The following is an 18,579-nucleotide window of genomic DNA, read 5'->3' as shown; positions in this document are numbered from 1 at the left end:
AGTGAGCTTTACCTGGTATAATAAAAATTGTTTAGTTTTTAGGCAATAGCCCTGTGGTATGATGTGGAGGGCCATTGCCTGAAACGTCAACTGTTGTATATTTTTGGTTCTTTCGGTAAAGTCACGTAGATTTATTTTATTTTATACCTACGTGACTTTACCGAAAGAACCAAAGAGTATGGATTCCTGCAGTCACGAAAGCATCAAATCAAGATTATTGTATATTTTTTTTATTTTAATGTCAAAGTGTTATTTATGAACGTGTTGAGTTTTATTGCTGTTATTCTCGTAAAGGCAGTTGGACAAAAGACATGCTTCGTCAAACTTATGGCGGCATTAAGCACCGCTATACAGCAATCTACTACGGAAATAACAATATATTACACGTGTATACAACTTTACTCCATGCACTGTCGTAAAATAATTATGAATATTTCATACATTATCTCAAAGCTCAATCAATATATCGTAAATACACATGCTATGGACATCTTAGCAATGTATTCCATTGTATGCAGTGTATGTACATCACTCGGTAAAACATGTGGGATGACCGTTAGCTGTTCTTGCAACACAAAAACCCCTAAAAAACAGAATTGTGCTTACATGTCCACTCCGAACAGAGCTTTGTTCCAAATAACGCTCATAATTGACGGGGTCATTTCCCCCGAGAATAAGAACATAAGGAAACATCCAACATGTCGCAGATTAATGAACGTACACATGCCGTGGTGGCATTGTTAGCCCGCGCGAACTGCATCGGTTTCATTGTCAAGTGAAAAACCTTGCAAGCTCCGTTTTCCCCTAGAGAACGCCAGGCACTTCCACATGGTTTTTTGTTAGTTACCGTTTGCACTTGGGCACATTTATCTGGGTGGTTTCTCCCCCCATCGCACCCCCCCCCCCACGATCACAGCCAATTGTATCCCAATTGCACTATCGGTGTCACGTCACGAATCGAGGTTATCTCCCTTAGGATCACTCGTAGGAGCAGTGCTACCCATCGTGTTGGAGAATGGCCCACGGCGATGGATATCATAGAGGTACCTCCGAGGTGGGGAACCTTTTTTCTGCCAAGGGCCATTTGGATATTTATAACATCATTCGCGGGCCATACAAAATTATGAACTTAAAAATTAGCCCGTTATAATTGGTCAAACATTGAATTAACTCACCCCTAATGTGATGGCTGGAACTGCTTCTCTTTGGTGAGGCGTGTGATGTTAGCTGGTATTGATGATGATGTTGCTGCTACTCGCAACTGCTTTTCCAGGTTTGCTCCTAGATTTATTGAATTTCGAGTCCCGCCTGTGGTTGCCTTGGCAGGGCCACACCAAATGATTTCGCGGGCCTTGTACGGCCCGCGGGCCGGACGTTCCCCACCTCTGCCGTAAAGTGACCTGTGGTCAACGCTTTCCACTGGGACGCGATGCATTGATGCTCCGTGTTTTTGCGCCACGTAACTTCGGAGCCGACACACAACTCAGGCAGCTGCATAGATTCAACCCCAGGACCTCAGCGTTGCCAGTTCAGCGTTTTGACCTATAAACTATTAAAACGATACGTAAAATATTCTACCAGGTAAGACCCACTGAGCTATATAGCTCATTTTCAGAAGCGACCTGGCCACAGATGATAGCTCAACGAAGTGGCTTATCACGTGGAAATGTAAAGCAGCCAAATACTCTGAACGCGTGTCGATTCTAAATGTGGATGGAAAAACCGGAGGACCCGGAGAAAAATCTATGCAACTGTAGGGCTGTTACGGGAGGGCTGTAAGTGCATACGATCCAATGGGTAACAAACACAGTGGGCGGAGTTACGGGAGTACACGGGGGGGGTGCCCGCAGCGACGTCCGCATCAGGCAGCCTGGGGGGTTGTGATCCTGTTGGGGGGTATAAAGGGGGAGGACAAAGAGAGCTCGGGGCTCAGTCTGGGAACGAAGGAGGAAGAGTGAAGATCCTCTAGCTAGAGCCCTGGACTCCCCTCGACGCCGCCCTTGTCAGGGCTGCAGAGGAGCGAGCCAGAGGCGTGGTTCCGTGAACCAGGGTTAGACCCTGGGACTCCGGAGACCGTAGCCCGACTCACCAGTGTCGGGCCAGTTAGCCTCCCCTAGCTTGTTAGAGGAGGACTTGGGGATAGGTGAGATTAGCTAGGGGGTATCCCCAGTTATCCGGGTGAGGGGGCCGCTACCCCCTCTAGTGTTGTCCTGTACCGATAAGCTGAAAATAAATATACGTGTGCCTCAACCTGGGTGTCCAGCGTCTTCACCGGTACTTCATCTGGTGTCAGAAGTGGGGTGGCTGCAGCCACCCTTCCGACGGAGGAGCTCTTCGCCGTCGACCATCGACGGCAACAGGCGCAAGAAGTACGGTCGGCCCGGGACGGGTCAAGCCGTTTCAACCGCCCGTCGTCTCCACCGGGGCTCCCGCGGTGTTTCAACTGCGGCGTCCGGGGCCACGTCGCCTCGGGGTGCCGCTCTCCTCGACAGCGCGGGACGACGGCTCGACGGGACGCCGGGCCTCCTCCTCCCAAGCTCCAGCAACATGACCCGGCGAGTCGCGGCACCACACATGTTTGGCCAAAGCACCTACCCGTTGCACGCTCTCGCACCACAACAAACGGGGGGCCGATGTCGCGTTGCGTGGGGCCAACGCGGATCACTGCGGGGACTCAAATCGAGCCCAAACAGTGGTCCGTGTTGGCCCATCGCGTGGTAGCCGCGTCGTCAGGGTCGTCGGCCGTAGTCGGACACATTGACGGGGTAGAAGTACGCATCTTGGTCGATACGGGGGCATCGGCGACAATCATTTCGGAATTAATTTACAATATTCTGCCCGTACAAAGCCGGCCTTTACTGCCGGTTAACGTCCCATTCTATGCCGCTAACGGGGGCTCTCTCGGCATCATGGGACAGATTCGAGCGCAAATTTCTATTGGGGACATCAAATTGTCGGGGCCGATTTTCGTTTCCTCCTCGCTGGCGGTTCCGTGCCTGCTGGGGACGGATTTCTTAGGTAAAATGCCCATTCGTATTTTGATCGACCAAGGATGCATTGAGCTTCCATCGGGGCGGCGCATGGCGTTCCTGCCATCCCCTGCGGCGGCTCGGTCGGCGTTCGCGACGGTACCGGCGTTCGTCGTTGAAACTGTTCGTGTGCCGCCGGGAGCTCAAATGCTAGTGCCTCTCAAACTTCGTAAGCCCTTCGCTAAGGGCATAGGGGATCAGGGTGTTTTGCTGGGACCGTCTAGGGCCGGGGTTAATGGGCCTCATTTGATTCCGGCCCAGACCGTCGTAAGAGGGGACGGGGACCCTTTCATCGCGGTCCTAAATGTGGGATCGCAGACGGTGGTGGTTCCTCAAGGGACGGTGCTCGCTCACGCGACGCCAGTGCCCTGCGAGGAACCTGTCGCGAACCACGTTGGCACTGCTTCCCGGATGCTCCCACATTCGGACAGCGATGAAGGGTGGATCGACGCGCTTTGTGCGGGATCGACGGACCTGACAAATTCAGAGCGCCAACAGCTTAGAACGCTACTGAGGGAATTTTCCGACGTTTTCAGTCGTGATAAATATGATTTGGGTTGCACTCACCTGCTGCGTCACCATATTGACACGGGTGACAGCGCGCCAATTCGCCAAAATCCGTTTCGGTTAAGTCCCGCCGAAAAGGACCATGTCAAATCGGCTGTTGATGACATGTTAGCCGCCGACATCATTTCTCCCTCCACCAGCCCGTGGGGAGCGCCGATCGTCCTGGTTAAAAAGCAGGACGGCTCGTTGCGGTTTTGCGTGGATTTTCGGCGCCTTAATAAAATTTCGGTTGCCGACGCATACCCGCTCCCACGGATGGACGAATCGCTGGACGCTTTGGCGGGAGCGCGATTCTTCTCCACACTAGATTTACTTTCGGGATTCTGGCAGCTTCCTCTGGACGATGATTCTAAACCTAAAACTGCTTTCCGTACACCGCACGGCCTGTTCCAATTCAACCGGTTGCCGATGGGCTTACACTCAGCGCCGGCAACTTTCCAGCGATTGATGGAATTGGTTTTGGCTGGATTGCAATGGGAATCGTGCCTGATTTATTTGGATGACGTTATTGTCTTTGGTAAAACTTTTGATGAACATCTCCAGAGGTTGCGGGCGGTTTTCCTAAAGATGCGGGCTGCTAATTTGAAATTTAAGCCCCAAAAATGCCATTTGTTACGCGAGTCGGTGCGTTATTTAGGGCACATCGTAGGGCGCTCGGGTATTGCTACCGATCCCGCCAAAACGCAGTGTGTCAGCTCCTGGCCGACTCCCACCTCGGTGGGAGAGGTCAGGAGTTTTATTGGCTTCGCATCATATTACCGACGCTTCGTCGCTAATTTTGCAACAATTGCCAAACCCCTACACGCGTTAACTTCTAAAGGGGTTCGGTTCCACTGGGGTCAGGATGAGGAAGCTGCTTTCTGCTCCCTTCGGGACGCGCTGGTGAAGGCTCCTCCCTTGATTTACCCAGATTTTTCGAGGCCGTTTTTGCTCGACACCGACGCGAGCAACACGGGTATTGGAGGCGTGCTTTCCCAGGTGGTTGACGGCGTGGAACGGGTGGTCGCGTACGGCAGTCGGGTGTTGTCTCCAACGGAGCAAAGATATTGTGTCACCCGTAGGGAACTGTTGGCAATTGTCTATTTCATCCAACAGTATCGCCCATATCTGTACGGTCGGCATTTCACCGTCCGCACAGATCATGCGGCACTGCAGTACGCCCTGAAGGTTCAACAGCCATCGGGACAATTGTCCCGATGGCTGGAGGTCCTCCAGGATTTCAGTTTTGAAACCACTTATCGTAAGGGCGTTCGCCACACCAACGCTGACGCTCTGTCACGGATGCCAACCGCCTCCGAATGCGCATGTCTCCTGGGGTCGGGGCGTTGCAAGCCAGTGGGGGACGTGATGGTTCCGGTCCTGGCGGCGGCCGCCGACGATGAAACGGTAGTCCCCATTGATATCGCCGAACAGGGGAGAGATTCCCTGCTTGGATTGCCCGTTGATGAATGGGGGCGCCTCCAGTTGGAGGATGCCTCCCTCCTCGCGTTGCGTCGTCGCGCCGGGGAGAGGGGGCGTGTGACGGGTCATGCCGACGCATGGGAAACCCATGCGGGCTTGCTTATGCATTGGGACGGGAAATCCCAGCGTCACCGGCTGGTGGTCCCTTCTGGCCTACGAGGTAAGGTGGTGTGGGCTGCTCATGAGCGCCTCCTCCACCTAGGTACCCAGAAAACACTCGCCTTGCTTCAGCTGAATTTTTTTTGGCCGGGTATGACAAGGGATGTCGCTGATCTGTTGGCGGCATGCCCTCAGTGTGCGCAGCGCAAACCACCGGCACGGGAGTCGAACCCGCCCTTACAATCCATCCTGGTCTCCAGAATAAATGAACTGGTCGCACTGGATATTCTGGGGCCATTCCCCGCCACCTCCAGGGGAAATAAATATTTGCTTACTGGGGTCGAATATTTTACGCGCTGGCCTATGGCCTGGCCCCTGGCGAATCAGTCGGCAGCAGCCATCGTCGACGCCTTTGTCCAAGGTTATGTCATGGACAAAGGTGCCCCGGAGCGGTTGTTGACCGACCAGGGTAGAAATTTTTCGGGGAAACTCCTAAAACAAGTCTGTGATCTCCTGGGAACGAAAAAAATTCGAACCTCCCCCTATCACCCGCAAACGGACGGGATGGTCGAGCGTCTGCATCGCACCATCACGTCTATGTTGTCGCAGCAAGTTTCGGACTCACAGGCTGATTGGGACTTACAAATTCAAGGGGTTCTAGCGGCATACAGATTGGCTCCCCATGCTGCGACGGGGTTTTCACCTTTCTTTCTTATGTATGGCCGCGAACCCGACCCACCTGTTCGGGCACAGTTGCAGATCCCCGTGCCGCTGGGCAAATCTAAATTGGACGATCACGTTAAATTTAACCTTGACAAACTGACTGAGGCGCGGGATGCGGCGAGGCTAAATTCTGACAGGCGTCAGAAGGCGAACGAGCGCCTCAGACTGGCTCGCGCGCACGTGCTGCAGTGGAAGCCGGGGGACAGGGCATGGCTGCACTGTCCCCAGGTACCACTCGCGACCTCCTCTAAACTCGTACGCCCGTGGCGGGGCCCCGTCGAGGTTATTGAGGTTTTGAGGCCTCAGTGCGTTCGAATCCAATGGGGGAGGCGCCGGTGGTTTGTACACCCCTCTAGGCTGAAGCCGTTTGTTGCGGTGCGGGGGCCCACGCCACGCACGCGAGGCCAAGCATGTGGGGGGTCGACCGACTCGGAGGGTCCGTCGCTGCTCTCGCCTGATGTGTTGCCGGCTGTCCCACCCACAGGTGCACCGGGAATGACGGGCTCACGCCCTGGAACACCCACAGGTGATGCCGACAGTCGCGCGACTTCAATCGCGACCTCACCTCGCATGGGACAGCCGCCACCGGATGGTCCGCCGTCCGGGGTTGCCCCGTGTGACGGGCCTGCGGCAAGGACGCGCGCTAAAATGCGCAGACTCTTATAATATACAGCAGGAAGAAAAAGAAAAAAATTTATTTTCCTTCACGTGTCATGGTTACTGTATGCTGCGTCGGTGGTGTGCTCCTTGCACACTGAGTGTGTTGTGTTGTGTGGCCGGGGTGTGTGTGTTGTGGGTGCGTTGTGTGTCGTGGGTGTGCTGTGTGTGATGGGGGAGTTCCTGGCTAGTTGTACATACGTGCTTACGGATTTCGTATTTATGCGGGGGGGGGGTGCGTCGGACATTCCCTTCGGGGGTATGGTTGTTGTTCTTGTTGTTGTTCTTCTATTTGCATTTTGTTGAAAAAATGAGGCACACACGGGGTCGAGGGGTAATTGTTCCTTTATTTGGAATTGTTGCAGCCGGGACGGCTGCGAGCTGTAATGGGGGGGGTGATGTAGGGCTGTTACGGGAGGGCTGTAAGTGCATACGATCCAATGGGTAACAAACACAGTGGGCGGAGTTACGGGAGTACACGGGGGGGGTGCCCGCAGCGACGTCCGCATCAGGCAGCCTGGGGGGTTGTGATCCTGTTGGGGGGTATAAAGGGGGAGGACAAAGAGAGCTCGGGGCTCAGTCTGGGAACGAAGGAGGAAGAGTGAAGATCCTCTAGCTAGAGCCCTGGACTCCCCTCGACGCCGCCCTTGTCAGGGCTGCAGAGGAGCGAGCCAGAGGCGTGGTTCCGTGAACCAGGGTTAGACCCTGGGACTCCGGAGACCGTAGCCCGACTCACCAGTGTCGGGCCAGTTAGCCTCCCCTAGCTTGTTAGAGGAGGACTTGGGGATAGGTGAGATTAGCTAGGGGGTATCCCCAGTTATCCGGGTGAGGGGGCCGCTACCCCCTCTAGTGTTGTCCTGTACCGATAAGCTGAAAATAAATATACGTGTGCCTCAACCTGGGTGTCCAGCGTCTTCACCGGTACTTCACAACCACTGGGAGGAGAGACACACAAACTCCAATTATACAGGCGTCAGAGTCGGAATCGAACCCACGACCTCTTGTATACCAGGCGAGGTAGTTAACATCTCGCCACCGTGGCGGCCAAGGCAGGAAGGTATAATTCAATAATAGTATCTTCTTGGTTCTTTCGGTAAAGTCACGTAGAAGGGAAATAATAAAATAATAAAAATAAAACTTTATTAAATCATTCTCACGACGTTTCGGCCACAACGCAAGCAGCCGTCATCAGGTGAAGACCAGGTCTGTCGGGGAGACAGGCCGAAACGTCGTGAGAATTATTTAATTATGTTTTATCTTTATTATCTTATTATTATTATTTTATTATTTTATTATTTCCCTTCTACGTGACTTTACCGAAAGAACCAAGAAGATGAATCCCTGCAGTAACGAAAGCTTTAAATCGAAAATCAATAATAGTCATACGAACAACGATAATTTCAACTTGTAATGTGCCGGGCGGTATTCGCTCACTCTCAAAGAGAGAATGACTGGGAGGCGCGAGGTGGAACGACAAAGGGGAAGGAGGCAGCAGCCGCCAGCCACGCAGCGAGTCGCTTGCCAAGTCGCATCACCCCAGCGGAGGCCCGAATATCTTCATCTCAGCGGGGAATGGTCCCCATTGGCCCACCGTCTTGTCCTGCCGGCTCCGTCATTGCACCTCCGTCAGTGCCGGATGAAGCTAGTGCGGGGCCTGTAGCTTATGTAATTAAGGGGCCCTAAATAAAAAAAACAAGTAAATATTAAAACACACAAATGTTTTACTTGCATAGTAAAGTAATTGTTTTTTTTATTTGCTATGAAGCCAGATAATACGACAAATCGCTAACATTAAACACCGCAGTCGTTCATAAAAGTTGAAGGCGGTGTAGTACTATAGTAATAGAGCAAGTGCAGAATCACTGAGCCGGAATTGATAGCTTGAAAGCATTTAGCGCGGGGCCCTTGAAAGTGCGGGGCCCGTAGCATATGTAGCAACTTTTGCTACTCGGATTATTCGGCACTGCTCAGCGTACAGCACGCACATTAACGAGCGTTCACGGGCGGGGGATGAAGCCGGGAAAACCTCCTGGAGAATGTCCATGCGTGCGAAGGGGCCGCACTCTCTCCAATACGGAGGGCGCACCGAGTGAAACACGGCAACTTTTGTATGATGATGATGGTAATAATGCGAGCGATCCGCAAGCCCTTTGTGACGGGAGCCGTCCGTCCCTTTATGTGTCCCACCAGCCAAACGAACAGTGGATATTAATTCGGTGAGCCAAACAGATGTATAAAAAATTCTAGATTTGAAGCTTTCGTGACTGCAAGGATTCATACTCTTAGGTTTTTTCGGTAAAGGCACGTAGGTAAAAAATAAATAAAATCATAGAAATAATAATAATAGAAATAAAATATTATTTTATTTCTATTATTACTATTTCTATTATGTTATTATTTATTTATTAATAAAAAAAATACTTCCTACGTGACTTTACCGAAAAAACCTAACAGTATAGATGTATTAAAAGTAGGAACGTTCGGCAATTTCCCAGAAGCGTCAGCACTTTGCGACATTCAAGAGCGTAACGTCACCACATTGAAATAGCTCACGGGGAATTCTGGAGCTTGACCGGTGCCAAGAGGGCGTGTACCCACTCACCCACCCCTCTCCTTTCCCCATTTAAATGTGCTGGGGACCGGACTCTCCCTCTCAGATTTGTGTAGGCACATTTGCAAAAAAAGCCTTCATCATTTCGTCCAAAGCTTTCTGGCAGAAGCGTCATCGGCATTCCCGTGCACAATGTTGTTCAGATTATTTCTAATCGTACTTTTTGCCCGCGTTTGCCAAGGTAAGTCGATCGTACGGTTTATGCACGTTAATGCTAAAACCGTTCATTGTTAAAGCGTTAACGTTGGGTATTTCCTTTTTTTGTTGTGTTTTTACCGGGCCTGAACGTTTAAAAGTGCTCGTGTTCGATTAGTTTGAATCCTGTTGGTTCTTGAAGATGTTCCGATGCACTTAAATTCAAGAGGTATATAAACCTTTCTAAACGCAGTCTGAATAATTTACACTTGAGGAATGTTTTAAGCAGTGTTTTTTGTTGTTCAATTTTACCGAAGAAGTTGGATTTAGAGCGATATACAGTATATGTAACCCAGTATAGTTAAACGAATGTAATCCAACAGTGAGTGTTTTTTTTCTATTTTACTGAAGGAATTTAATGTAGAGTGATATATATATGTAACCCAGTATATTCTTGGTTCTTTCGGTAAAGTCACGTAGAAGGGAAATAATAAAATATTAAACAAAATTCTCACGACGTTTCGACTGCAACACAAGCAATCATCATCAGGTGTCCACACAGGAAATTCGTGTGTTGAATAAGACACGAATATTTAATAACAGTTTTGGAGATCATAATTTAATGAGCCGCAAGGTGTTATTTTATAGTATTCATAGATTATCTAAATACATTATGGTTGATCGATTATGCTTCTTAAATTTGTATGATTGTAAACACATAACAGCAGTACGGTTTTATAATGACACAACATTACTCCTACAAGGTCAATCTAAATATGTATTTCTACTCGAGGAATCCGATGAGCTATAAAGATATTTTTCACAGATGTCCAGTAGAGGTGGGTCAGAATGTTACAATAACAAACAATACAAAAACACGATAGCAGTGCAAAGTATAGGAAAAGTAACATAAATAACTTTAAAAAACATACAAATAAAATACTTTTTTTTTATCTTACCAGGTAAGGCCCACTAAGCTCTTTTCAGAAGCTACCTGGCCACAAATTATAGCTTAACGAAGTGGCTTATCATCATGTGAAAATGTTTAGCAGCCAAATACTCTAAACGCATGTTTTCAAATGTGGAGGGGAAAATCGGGAGGACTCGGAGAAAAATCTACGGGACCGCAGGGAGAGCATACAAACTCCGCATATACAGCAGGCGTCAGGGTTGGGATCGAACCCCTGACCTCCTGCATACCAAGCGAGAAAGATAACATCACACCACCGTGGCGCCTCTTAAGTAAATAAAGTATATAAGTTAAAATTGCATTAGGTGGCCACGGGATGTTGATTGTCATTTCCTCACAATGCTAAGTGTTTTTTTTTCTCTGGGATTCTTTGGTTTCCGAACATCCCAAATGCAGGATGTTCCTAGAAAGTAGAAAATAAATATTCTTGAGAATCAGTGAGGCTATTTTTCTGGATATATAACTTTAATTATACTAATAGGAGCTAATTTGAGTGATAATATGAAATAAATGAATTAAATCATGTTACATGTAAAGCGAAAACTAGTACCAACTAACAAAGAGGCGTACATCTGAAGGTATTGAAAAACAGCTCTGAGTTGTCTCAGGTCTGTTGAACATCACCAGAACCGACCCCACAGCGCCCATGTCAATGGAATTAATTACAGCACTGACACAGCCTGGGTTTAATTTATATTTATCTTTAGACATTTACGGCGCATGCAACCCAAGTGAGCACAGCAAAAAAAAATCCGTTCATATTTTGAATGCGTTTATAGAAAAAAGAATATGTTGTGTAAAGTAAATCAATGGTCGGAATGCTCAAGAGCTATCGTCCCTCTAGTTTAGTTTACATTTATTTAGCAGGAGCTGAGCAGTGCCTACCTTTCTTGGGGCCTTTCCTGGGGCAGGCACGGCGAAGTGTCTGGAAATGCCTGCCCCTACTAAAGGCAAGATGGATAACGGACGTTTCCCAAATTCCATCGCCTCTGCTGCACAATCCTGCTCTGATTACTGTAGCCAATTCTGCTTACTGCAGAGTGTCGTGACGGAGACATCGCATTTTGAGACTAACGCGAGTAAAATGTATTTCTCAGCCAAACCGTACAAATTTATATACGCAGCACCATGCATGGCCATTAACGAAAAATACGGAACCAAAACTGAAAAGTGAGCAAAGAAGCACGGAGAGTTGCGTGCTTGAAATAACATTTAGAGACAATGGCTTTGGGGGTGGCCTTCCCTTGAAATCTCAACAATCTGGTTAAAACAAAATACAACTTGAGACCCATACAAATTGGAGTCCATGAGTTTTATCACGAACATGTGAACATAGCCTGCATACAAGCATGGATTTATTTAACCGTGTCAAGTCGATCATCGATTATCCGGCGGCTTTGGGGGGAGGGGAGGGGGGCGCCGAATTTTTAAAAACGCCAGATAATCACGAACCATCATTATTTAAAATAGTTTATTTTTGCACATTCTTGAATGACATTGTTTTTTTTTGTGTTTTAAATTTGTTGATCGCCTGGCTGCTTAACAGCCATTGGAGCGGTTTTGTCGGTTTCGCCAGATGGGACCTGGACCGCCGGATTATGTTGCAAGCAGCCGGATAATCGCGCGGTGCCGGATAATCGATGATAAAACTGTAATGCGATCACAGGTGAAGACGGTTTAACGCAGTTACGAAACAAAATTCTCCCGCAGGTTCGGAAAAATTGAAGGTGACGGTTTCTCCGCGCGATGCGCTCGAGGGCAAGCCGGTGAAGATCCAATGCGAGGTGCCCTCAAAGAGACCGGCCAGATTCCAGTGGCTCCAACTGCCCCCGGCCACCGCCTCTCGCAGACAGGTGAGTACAATTCTAGATTTGAAGCTTTCGTGACTGCAAGAATTCATATTCTTAGGCTTTTTTGGTAAAGTCACGTAGGTAAAAAATTAAAATTAATAAAAGTAAGATAAAAAATAAAATAAAAATCACGACGTTTCGGAGGCAACACAAGCTTCCGTCTTCAGGTGGAACCGTCACAGCACGATTGCTGTTTCAAGTAAGAGGTGAGTACAAGGGGTGAGTACAAGGCCATCGTGCCCGCTGGCGTGCATCGTCCCATCCGTGATCACGATCGGTGTTTGCCTCCAAGCTCTTTTCGTGACCAACGGAGGCATTTCGCGACGCGTGCGTCACGCCAAAAAAGGGGATCGCCTGCATCGATCTTCCGCACGTGCCTTGGGTACCCAATGTCGCAGTAGGCCAGCCCACTCGGAGTTACTCTGCAGAAGTCACTGGCTTTCGATTTCATCTCCCCGGCACGGCAGCTGCACCAAGGGTGTAAAGTTTCTTAAATGGGACACGCCGCACTCGATCAGCAGGCCACAACATCTGCCTAATGCGGAGGAGTAGGCCAATATACCATCTGCGGCAGCTCTCCAGAGCTTCCTCTCGTCGTGAACGCCCTTCCATCAGCGGTTGCGTGAGCAAGTAATTGCAGGGCTGCACCTTCACCCTTGAGATAAGACGTAAATGAATGGTCTACGTGAAACACCGTCATTGGCAGTATACCAAGAGCGCGAACTAATATTTTTTACAATGCTTGAGGTCAACATCAGAAGTGCTCGTCATTTTATTTTCATCGCCTAATTGAAATAAACTACCTCAAGTGAAATGGCCAAATAAGTGTGCCCGCTGCATGACGATCGAAAGTGAAACGCAACATGAAGACGGTTAATCATTCCAGAACAATCGCATACCCCTGTCAACTCCAGAAGTGAAACTAAAAAGTAAGAAGCAGTCGGAGGGAAAATGTTTGACCTCTTCAGCCTGTCCTTATTTAAACTCACCCTTACCCCATATAATGCAGAAGTGGAGTTTAAAGTGTATTTGTTTAACCAGGCGAAAAACACAAGAGGCCATGGATAGCAAATACTGAACGGTAAATGTATGAAGCAAACCGAAAATCAGGAGGAACGGAAATGTGGCCCAAGCATAAATCAATATTAAAGGTTTTTAACATTTTCTTTCGTGTAAGTTGACTGGGTCAAACTACTTTAAAACCTTTTCTTATTTAACTTTTTGTTCAACTTTCACTTTTGAGGACTTTATTCATGTGCTCTTCTTGTGCAAAAAAATCAGCACAACGTTATGCTGTGTGAGCGCAAAAGGTTGTTTTATTACCGTCAAATATTAATCAAGGGACATGTTTGCTGTGGTCATACAAATGCAGCGTTACAGTACAGTACTATAATTGTCATAGATGACTTTGTGATATTATAGTTACAGATGCCAAAGCAATATTATTCGCTTGTGTCACAGTTCTTCATTGTATTGCAATTTCGAGAGTAGTCATTGCTTTTGTTATAATCAGCTTTCTATTGAACTTAGATTGTGCCTATACATGTGAGTGTAGTTTTAAATTTGCATACAGCGCTTTGAGATACTCAAATATGAAAGGCGCTTTATAAAATAGAGGTTATTATTATTGATGTTGCAATTGCACTGGGGCCCATGGGCTGTTGAGGATCCAGGCTCTGGCTTACGAACAAATGGGAAACCCATAGCGGTCAACCCATACGGTTTTCCCCGTAGTCTTGTACAGGGAAATTGAGTTTTCAGGTCCATACGGCGTACAGCCGTTTCAATACAGGCAAAAATGTTTTTGTCTATTTGTTTGTGTGTCTCCCTTGTGATGTAACTTTGTAGGATGAACGTTGAGATTTATAAGGGCACGGGGTGACCAATATGGTCTGAATTGGTCTCTAATAAGGTAGGGCACTCATAAGGGGTTGACATGGATGGAAACCAGACAGGGGGTGGTGCCCATTGCATTCCTTGTACCGGCGATTCATGCCAACCACACTGTGCCACTGCGCCTCAGAAGGTTGGAATGGGCCCCATGCTTGCGAAAGTTGAGGCTCAAGATTTAACCCGAGTCAAATTAAAAGGTAATATTTTTTTAAGAAGCTTTGTATAACAATTAAAAAAATACATATTTGAGTATGCAATAAAATACACCGGCTGGAGGAGGATTAGGAACCAAATAATGAAATAGTGGCAACCAATGGATCAGGATTAAGTGATGATATTTATATGCAGGACGTGAAGTTTAACTTCGTGGTGCCTGCCATGGTGGCTGAGGAATGAAAAGGCCTTTATCCAATGATGATGGCTTGCAGGCACGTGGTAGCCCAGGATGTACACAGCACATGGTTACATCTGCGATGTCTCGTCACGTGGTCTGCCTAAGCAGCAGACCATGCTTTCCCACCTGATGATGGACGTTTGTGTTGCGCCCGAAACGTCGTGATTTATTTGATTTTCTACCTACGTGACTTTACCGAAAGAACCAAAGAGTATGGGTTCCTGCAGTCACGAAAGCTTCAAATCAAGATAGAAACGTACAAGTTCCGCCTTTTCCTGTCATGGAATTCCAGCATCCCCTCGATACGTTGCCCGCTGTCACGAGCCCGGGGCTTCGTTTGCATTCGGCAATTATCAACCCGCTGCTTATCACGGGCCTCCATTCCCACGGACTTAAACGATTCGTCGAGTCGAGACTTGTCTGGGTGCACGAGGCCGACGCAAAAGGCCACACGTTCAAGACAGCGGGGGAGTTTCTCTCCCCCGTTGTTCTATTTTTCCCGAGTTCTTATGAACCTTGCTCAACACAGGAAGTGTGCCAATTCTGTGCTGATGCTGCAGCTCTTATTCTTTGGTTCTTTCGGTAAAGTCGCGTAGATAGAAAAATATAAATAAAGTGAATAAAAATAATATTTAAATAATAAAAAACACTAATGTAGACTGTAGCCTGGTTCTTAATCTGAGTGAGTGTACTGGCAGTCTATAATGTAGACTGTAGCCTGGTTCTTAATCTGAGTGAGTGTACTGGCAGTCTATAATGTAGACTGTAGCCTGGTTCTTAATCTGAGTGAGTGTACTGGCATTCTATAATGTAGACTGTAGCCTGGTTCTTAACCTCGGTGAGCGTACTGACAGTCTATAATGTAGACTGTTGCCTGGTTATTTTGCTGGGTGAGTGTACTGACAGTCTATAATGTAGACTGTAGCCCTGGTTATTAACCTCGGTGAGTGTACTGACAGTCTATAATGTAGACTGTAGCCTGGTTATTAACCTCGGTGAGTCTACTGACAGTCTATAATGTAGACTGTAGCCCTGGTTATTATGCTGGGTGAGTGTACTGACAGTCTATAATGTAGACTGTAGCCTGGTTATTAACCTCGGTGAGTGTACTGACAGTCTATAATGTAGACTGTTGCCTGGTTATTAAGCTGGATGAGTGTACTGACAGTCTATAATATAGACTGTAGCCCTGGTTATTAAGCTGGATGAGTGTACTGACAGTCTATAATGTAGACTGTAGCCTGGTTCTCAACCTCGGTGAGTGTACTGACAGTCTATAATGTAGACTGTAGCCCTGGTTATTATGCTGGGTGAGTGTACTGGCAGTCTATAATGTAGACTGTAGCCTGGTTATTAAGCTGGGTGAGTGTACTGACAGTCTATAATGTAGACTGTAGCCCTGGTTATTATGCTGGGTGAGTGTACTGGCAGTCTATAATGTAGACTGTCGCCTGGTTATTAACCTCGGTGAGTGTACTGACAGTCTATAATGTAGACTGTAGCCCTGGTTATTAACCTCGGTGAGTGTACTGACAGTCTATAATGTAGACTGTAGCCCTGGTTATTATCCTCGGTGAGTGTACTGGCAGTCTATAATGTAGACTGTTGCCTGGTTATTAAGCTGGATGAGTGTACTGACAGTCTATAATGTAGACTGTAGCCCTGGTTATTAAGCTGGATGAGTGTACTGACAGTCTATAATGTAGACTGTAGCCTGGTTCTCAACCTCGGTGAGTGTACTGACAGTCTATAATGTAGACTGTAGCCTGGTTATTAAGCTGGGTGAGTGTACTGGCAGTCTATAATGTAGACTGTAGCCCTGGTTATTAAGCTGGATGAGTGTACTGACAGTCTATAATGTAGACTGTTGCCTGGTTATTAAGCTGGATGAGTGTACTGGCAGTCTATAATGTAGACTGTAGCCCTGGTTATTAAGCTGGATGAGTGTACTGACAGTCTATAATGTAGACTGTAGCCCTGGTTATTAACCTCGGTGAGTGTACTGACAGTCTATAATGTAGACTGTAGCCCTGGTTATTATCCTCAGTGAGTGTACTGGCAGTCTATAATGTAGACTGTTGCCTGGTTATTAAGCTGGATGAGTGTACTGACAGTCTATAATGTAGACTGTAGCCCTGGTTATTAAGCTGGATGAGTGTACTGACAGTCTATAATGTAGACTGTAGCCTGGTTCTCAACCTCGGTGAGTGTACTGACAGTCTATAATGTAGACTGTAGCCTGGTTATTAAGCTGGGTGAGTGTACTGGCAGTCTATAATGTAGACTGTAGCCCTGGTTATTAAGCTGGATGAGTGTACTGACAGTCTATAATGTAGACTGTTGCCTGGTTATTAAGCTGGGTGAGTGTACTGACAGTCTATAATGTAGACTGTAGCCTGCTGCTGCTCTTGTTCATTGCTTTCCGCTTGGCGTTTCGGGCGTGGCTGTGCTCAGTCACCGTGATATTAAATAAAAAGAATGGCATGCCTACAATAATACAGACTATTACTTCTGCCTTTACACTGTCTTTTGATACTTTATTTAACCTATTAATAATAGGGGTTTTCCCCCTTTTTTTGGCAACAAAACTGAAACCTTTTTACGAGGATTCATGTCTGCATTAACCACAATACTTGCAGTCAAAATGCAAACAAAAAACACACTATGATAATATATGTATTGTCCTTGAAACTGATTGGTCCACACCCAAGACAGCTTTCTTTTGAGCCTCGACCCAATTGGTGCTCGACCAGAGGACGCCAAAAGGCGTACAGCTCAAAGACAATGCAAGTATTGTGGTTAACGCAGACATGAATCCTTGTAAAAAGGTTTCCGTTTTGTTGCCAGAAAAAAGGGGAAAAACACCCTATTATATTTTGGTACTTGCAAATGAGGTTTAATTTAACCTCTCGATTATTTAAAAGTGGTTTATGTGACACGACAAAATTTTGAACGCGATCGTCTTTCACCGTGCGTTTTTGTAAGAGAGAGAAACTAAAAACGTTTGAACGCGTCTCATCCCAACTCGCAGCTGTCGATGGACAATTCCACCATCGTCATCTCGTCACTGCATCGCAGCGACGGTGCCGACTACAAGTGCATGGCCACCACCGATGATGGAATAACCCACACGGGCTCGACGAAGTTGGACGTCTATTGTAAGTTTGCACCTCCGAGCCGCATTCAAATCAACTCAATTTTGCACGTAAATCTTGACTTAAAGCTTTCGTGACTGCAGGAATTCATATTCTTTGGTTCTTTCGTAAAGTCGCGTAGATCGACTAATAGGGGGTTTCCCCCTTTTTCTGGCAACAAAACTGACACCTTTTGCAAGTAATCATGTTTACATTAACCACAATACTCGCAGTCAAAATGCAAAAAAAAAAATACTCTGATAATTTATGCATTGTCCTTGAAACTCATTGGTCCACACCAGAGACAGCTTTCCTTAGAGCCTAGTCTCATACGGTGTTCGACCAGATCAAGGCCTCACGTAGATAGTTTCAAAGAATTTCGATTTAAAGCTTTCGTGATTGCAGGGATTCATCTTCTTGGTTCTTTCGGTAAAGTCACGTAGATGGAAAATAATAAAATAATAAAAATAAAACATTAAAAAATACAATTCTCACGACGAAAATAACAAAAAATATTTTCTTTGAACCTATCTACGTGACTTTACCGAAAGACCCAACAATATAATTTGCACATCATTAAGCGGGGTTTAAAGTAAACTATTTTATTTCGCCAGCTAAAGCCCACCGAGACCTTTGGCGCTTTTCTCAGAGACGATCTGGCTGCACATGACAGCTGATGGAAGTGGCTCGTCATCGTCGCATGCGGGAATTTATAGTAGCAGCCGCATAAGGGGCCGTCCATAAATGACGTCACGCGATTTTGTACGATTTTTGACCCCCCCCCCTTCGTCACACGGCGTCACAAAAAGTCAGACCCCCCCCCCCCCTCAAATATGACGTTACAAAGCTCTGCCCCCCCCCCAATAAACTAAAACATGCTTCAAATCGCTTTAAACTATTGTCATTGTAGCGCGTATTTAATGTGGCGCTGCACTCTGATGTCGTAGGAGAAAACATTTATTAAAAAGTCTATTTAATTAAGTAGAACTTGTTGTCTATATTTATTTAAGTTGCGCATTTTGATGTGAGAGGGGGGTCTGACTTTTGTGACGCCGT

The 18,579-nt window shown here is 47.1% G+C and overlaps 1 protein-coding gene across 3 annotated transcripts in view; it reads left to right on the top strand.

Moving 5' to 3' along the window:
* The first annotated feature begins 9,182 nt into the window (after nt 1-9,182).
* Nucleotides 9,183-18,579, top strand: part of LOC144728632 (cell adhesion molecule CEACAM5-like) — a 47,729-nt gene continuing 38,332 nt past the window's right edge. For all 3 annotated transcript variants that reach the window (XM_078608192.1, XM_078608193.1, XM_078608191.1), the window contains exons 1-3: nt 9,183-9,328; nt 11,963-12,105; nt 17,421-17,547. In XM_078608192.1, the coding sequence (XP_078464318.1) occupies nt 9,280-9,328; nt 11,963-12,105; nt 17,421-17,547 (319 nt within the window). In that variant the 5' untranslated portion in view covers nt 9,183-9,279. The remainder of the gene's footprint in view (nt 9,329-11,962; nt 12,106-17,420; nt 17,548-18,579) is intronic.

The sequence above is a fragment of the Lampetra planeri genome, chromosome 29, assembly GCF_965212315.1.
Source record: "Lampetra planeri chromosome 29, kcLamPlan1.2.h2, whole genome shotgun sequence".
NCBI classification, from domain to species: domain Eukaryota; kingdom Metazoa; phylum Chordata; class Hyperoartia; order Petromyzontiformes; family Petromyzontidae; genus Lampetra; species Lampetra planeri.
The sequence above is the reverse complement of the archived record's forward strand: the minus strand, read 5'-3'. Positions and strand labels throughout refer to the sequence as shown.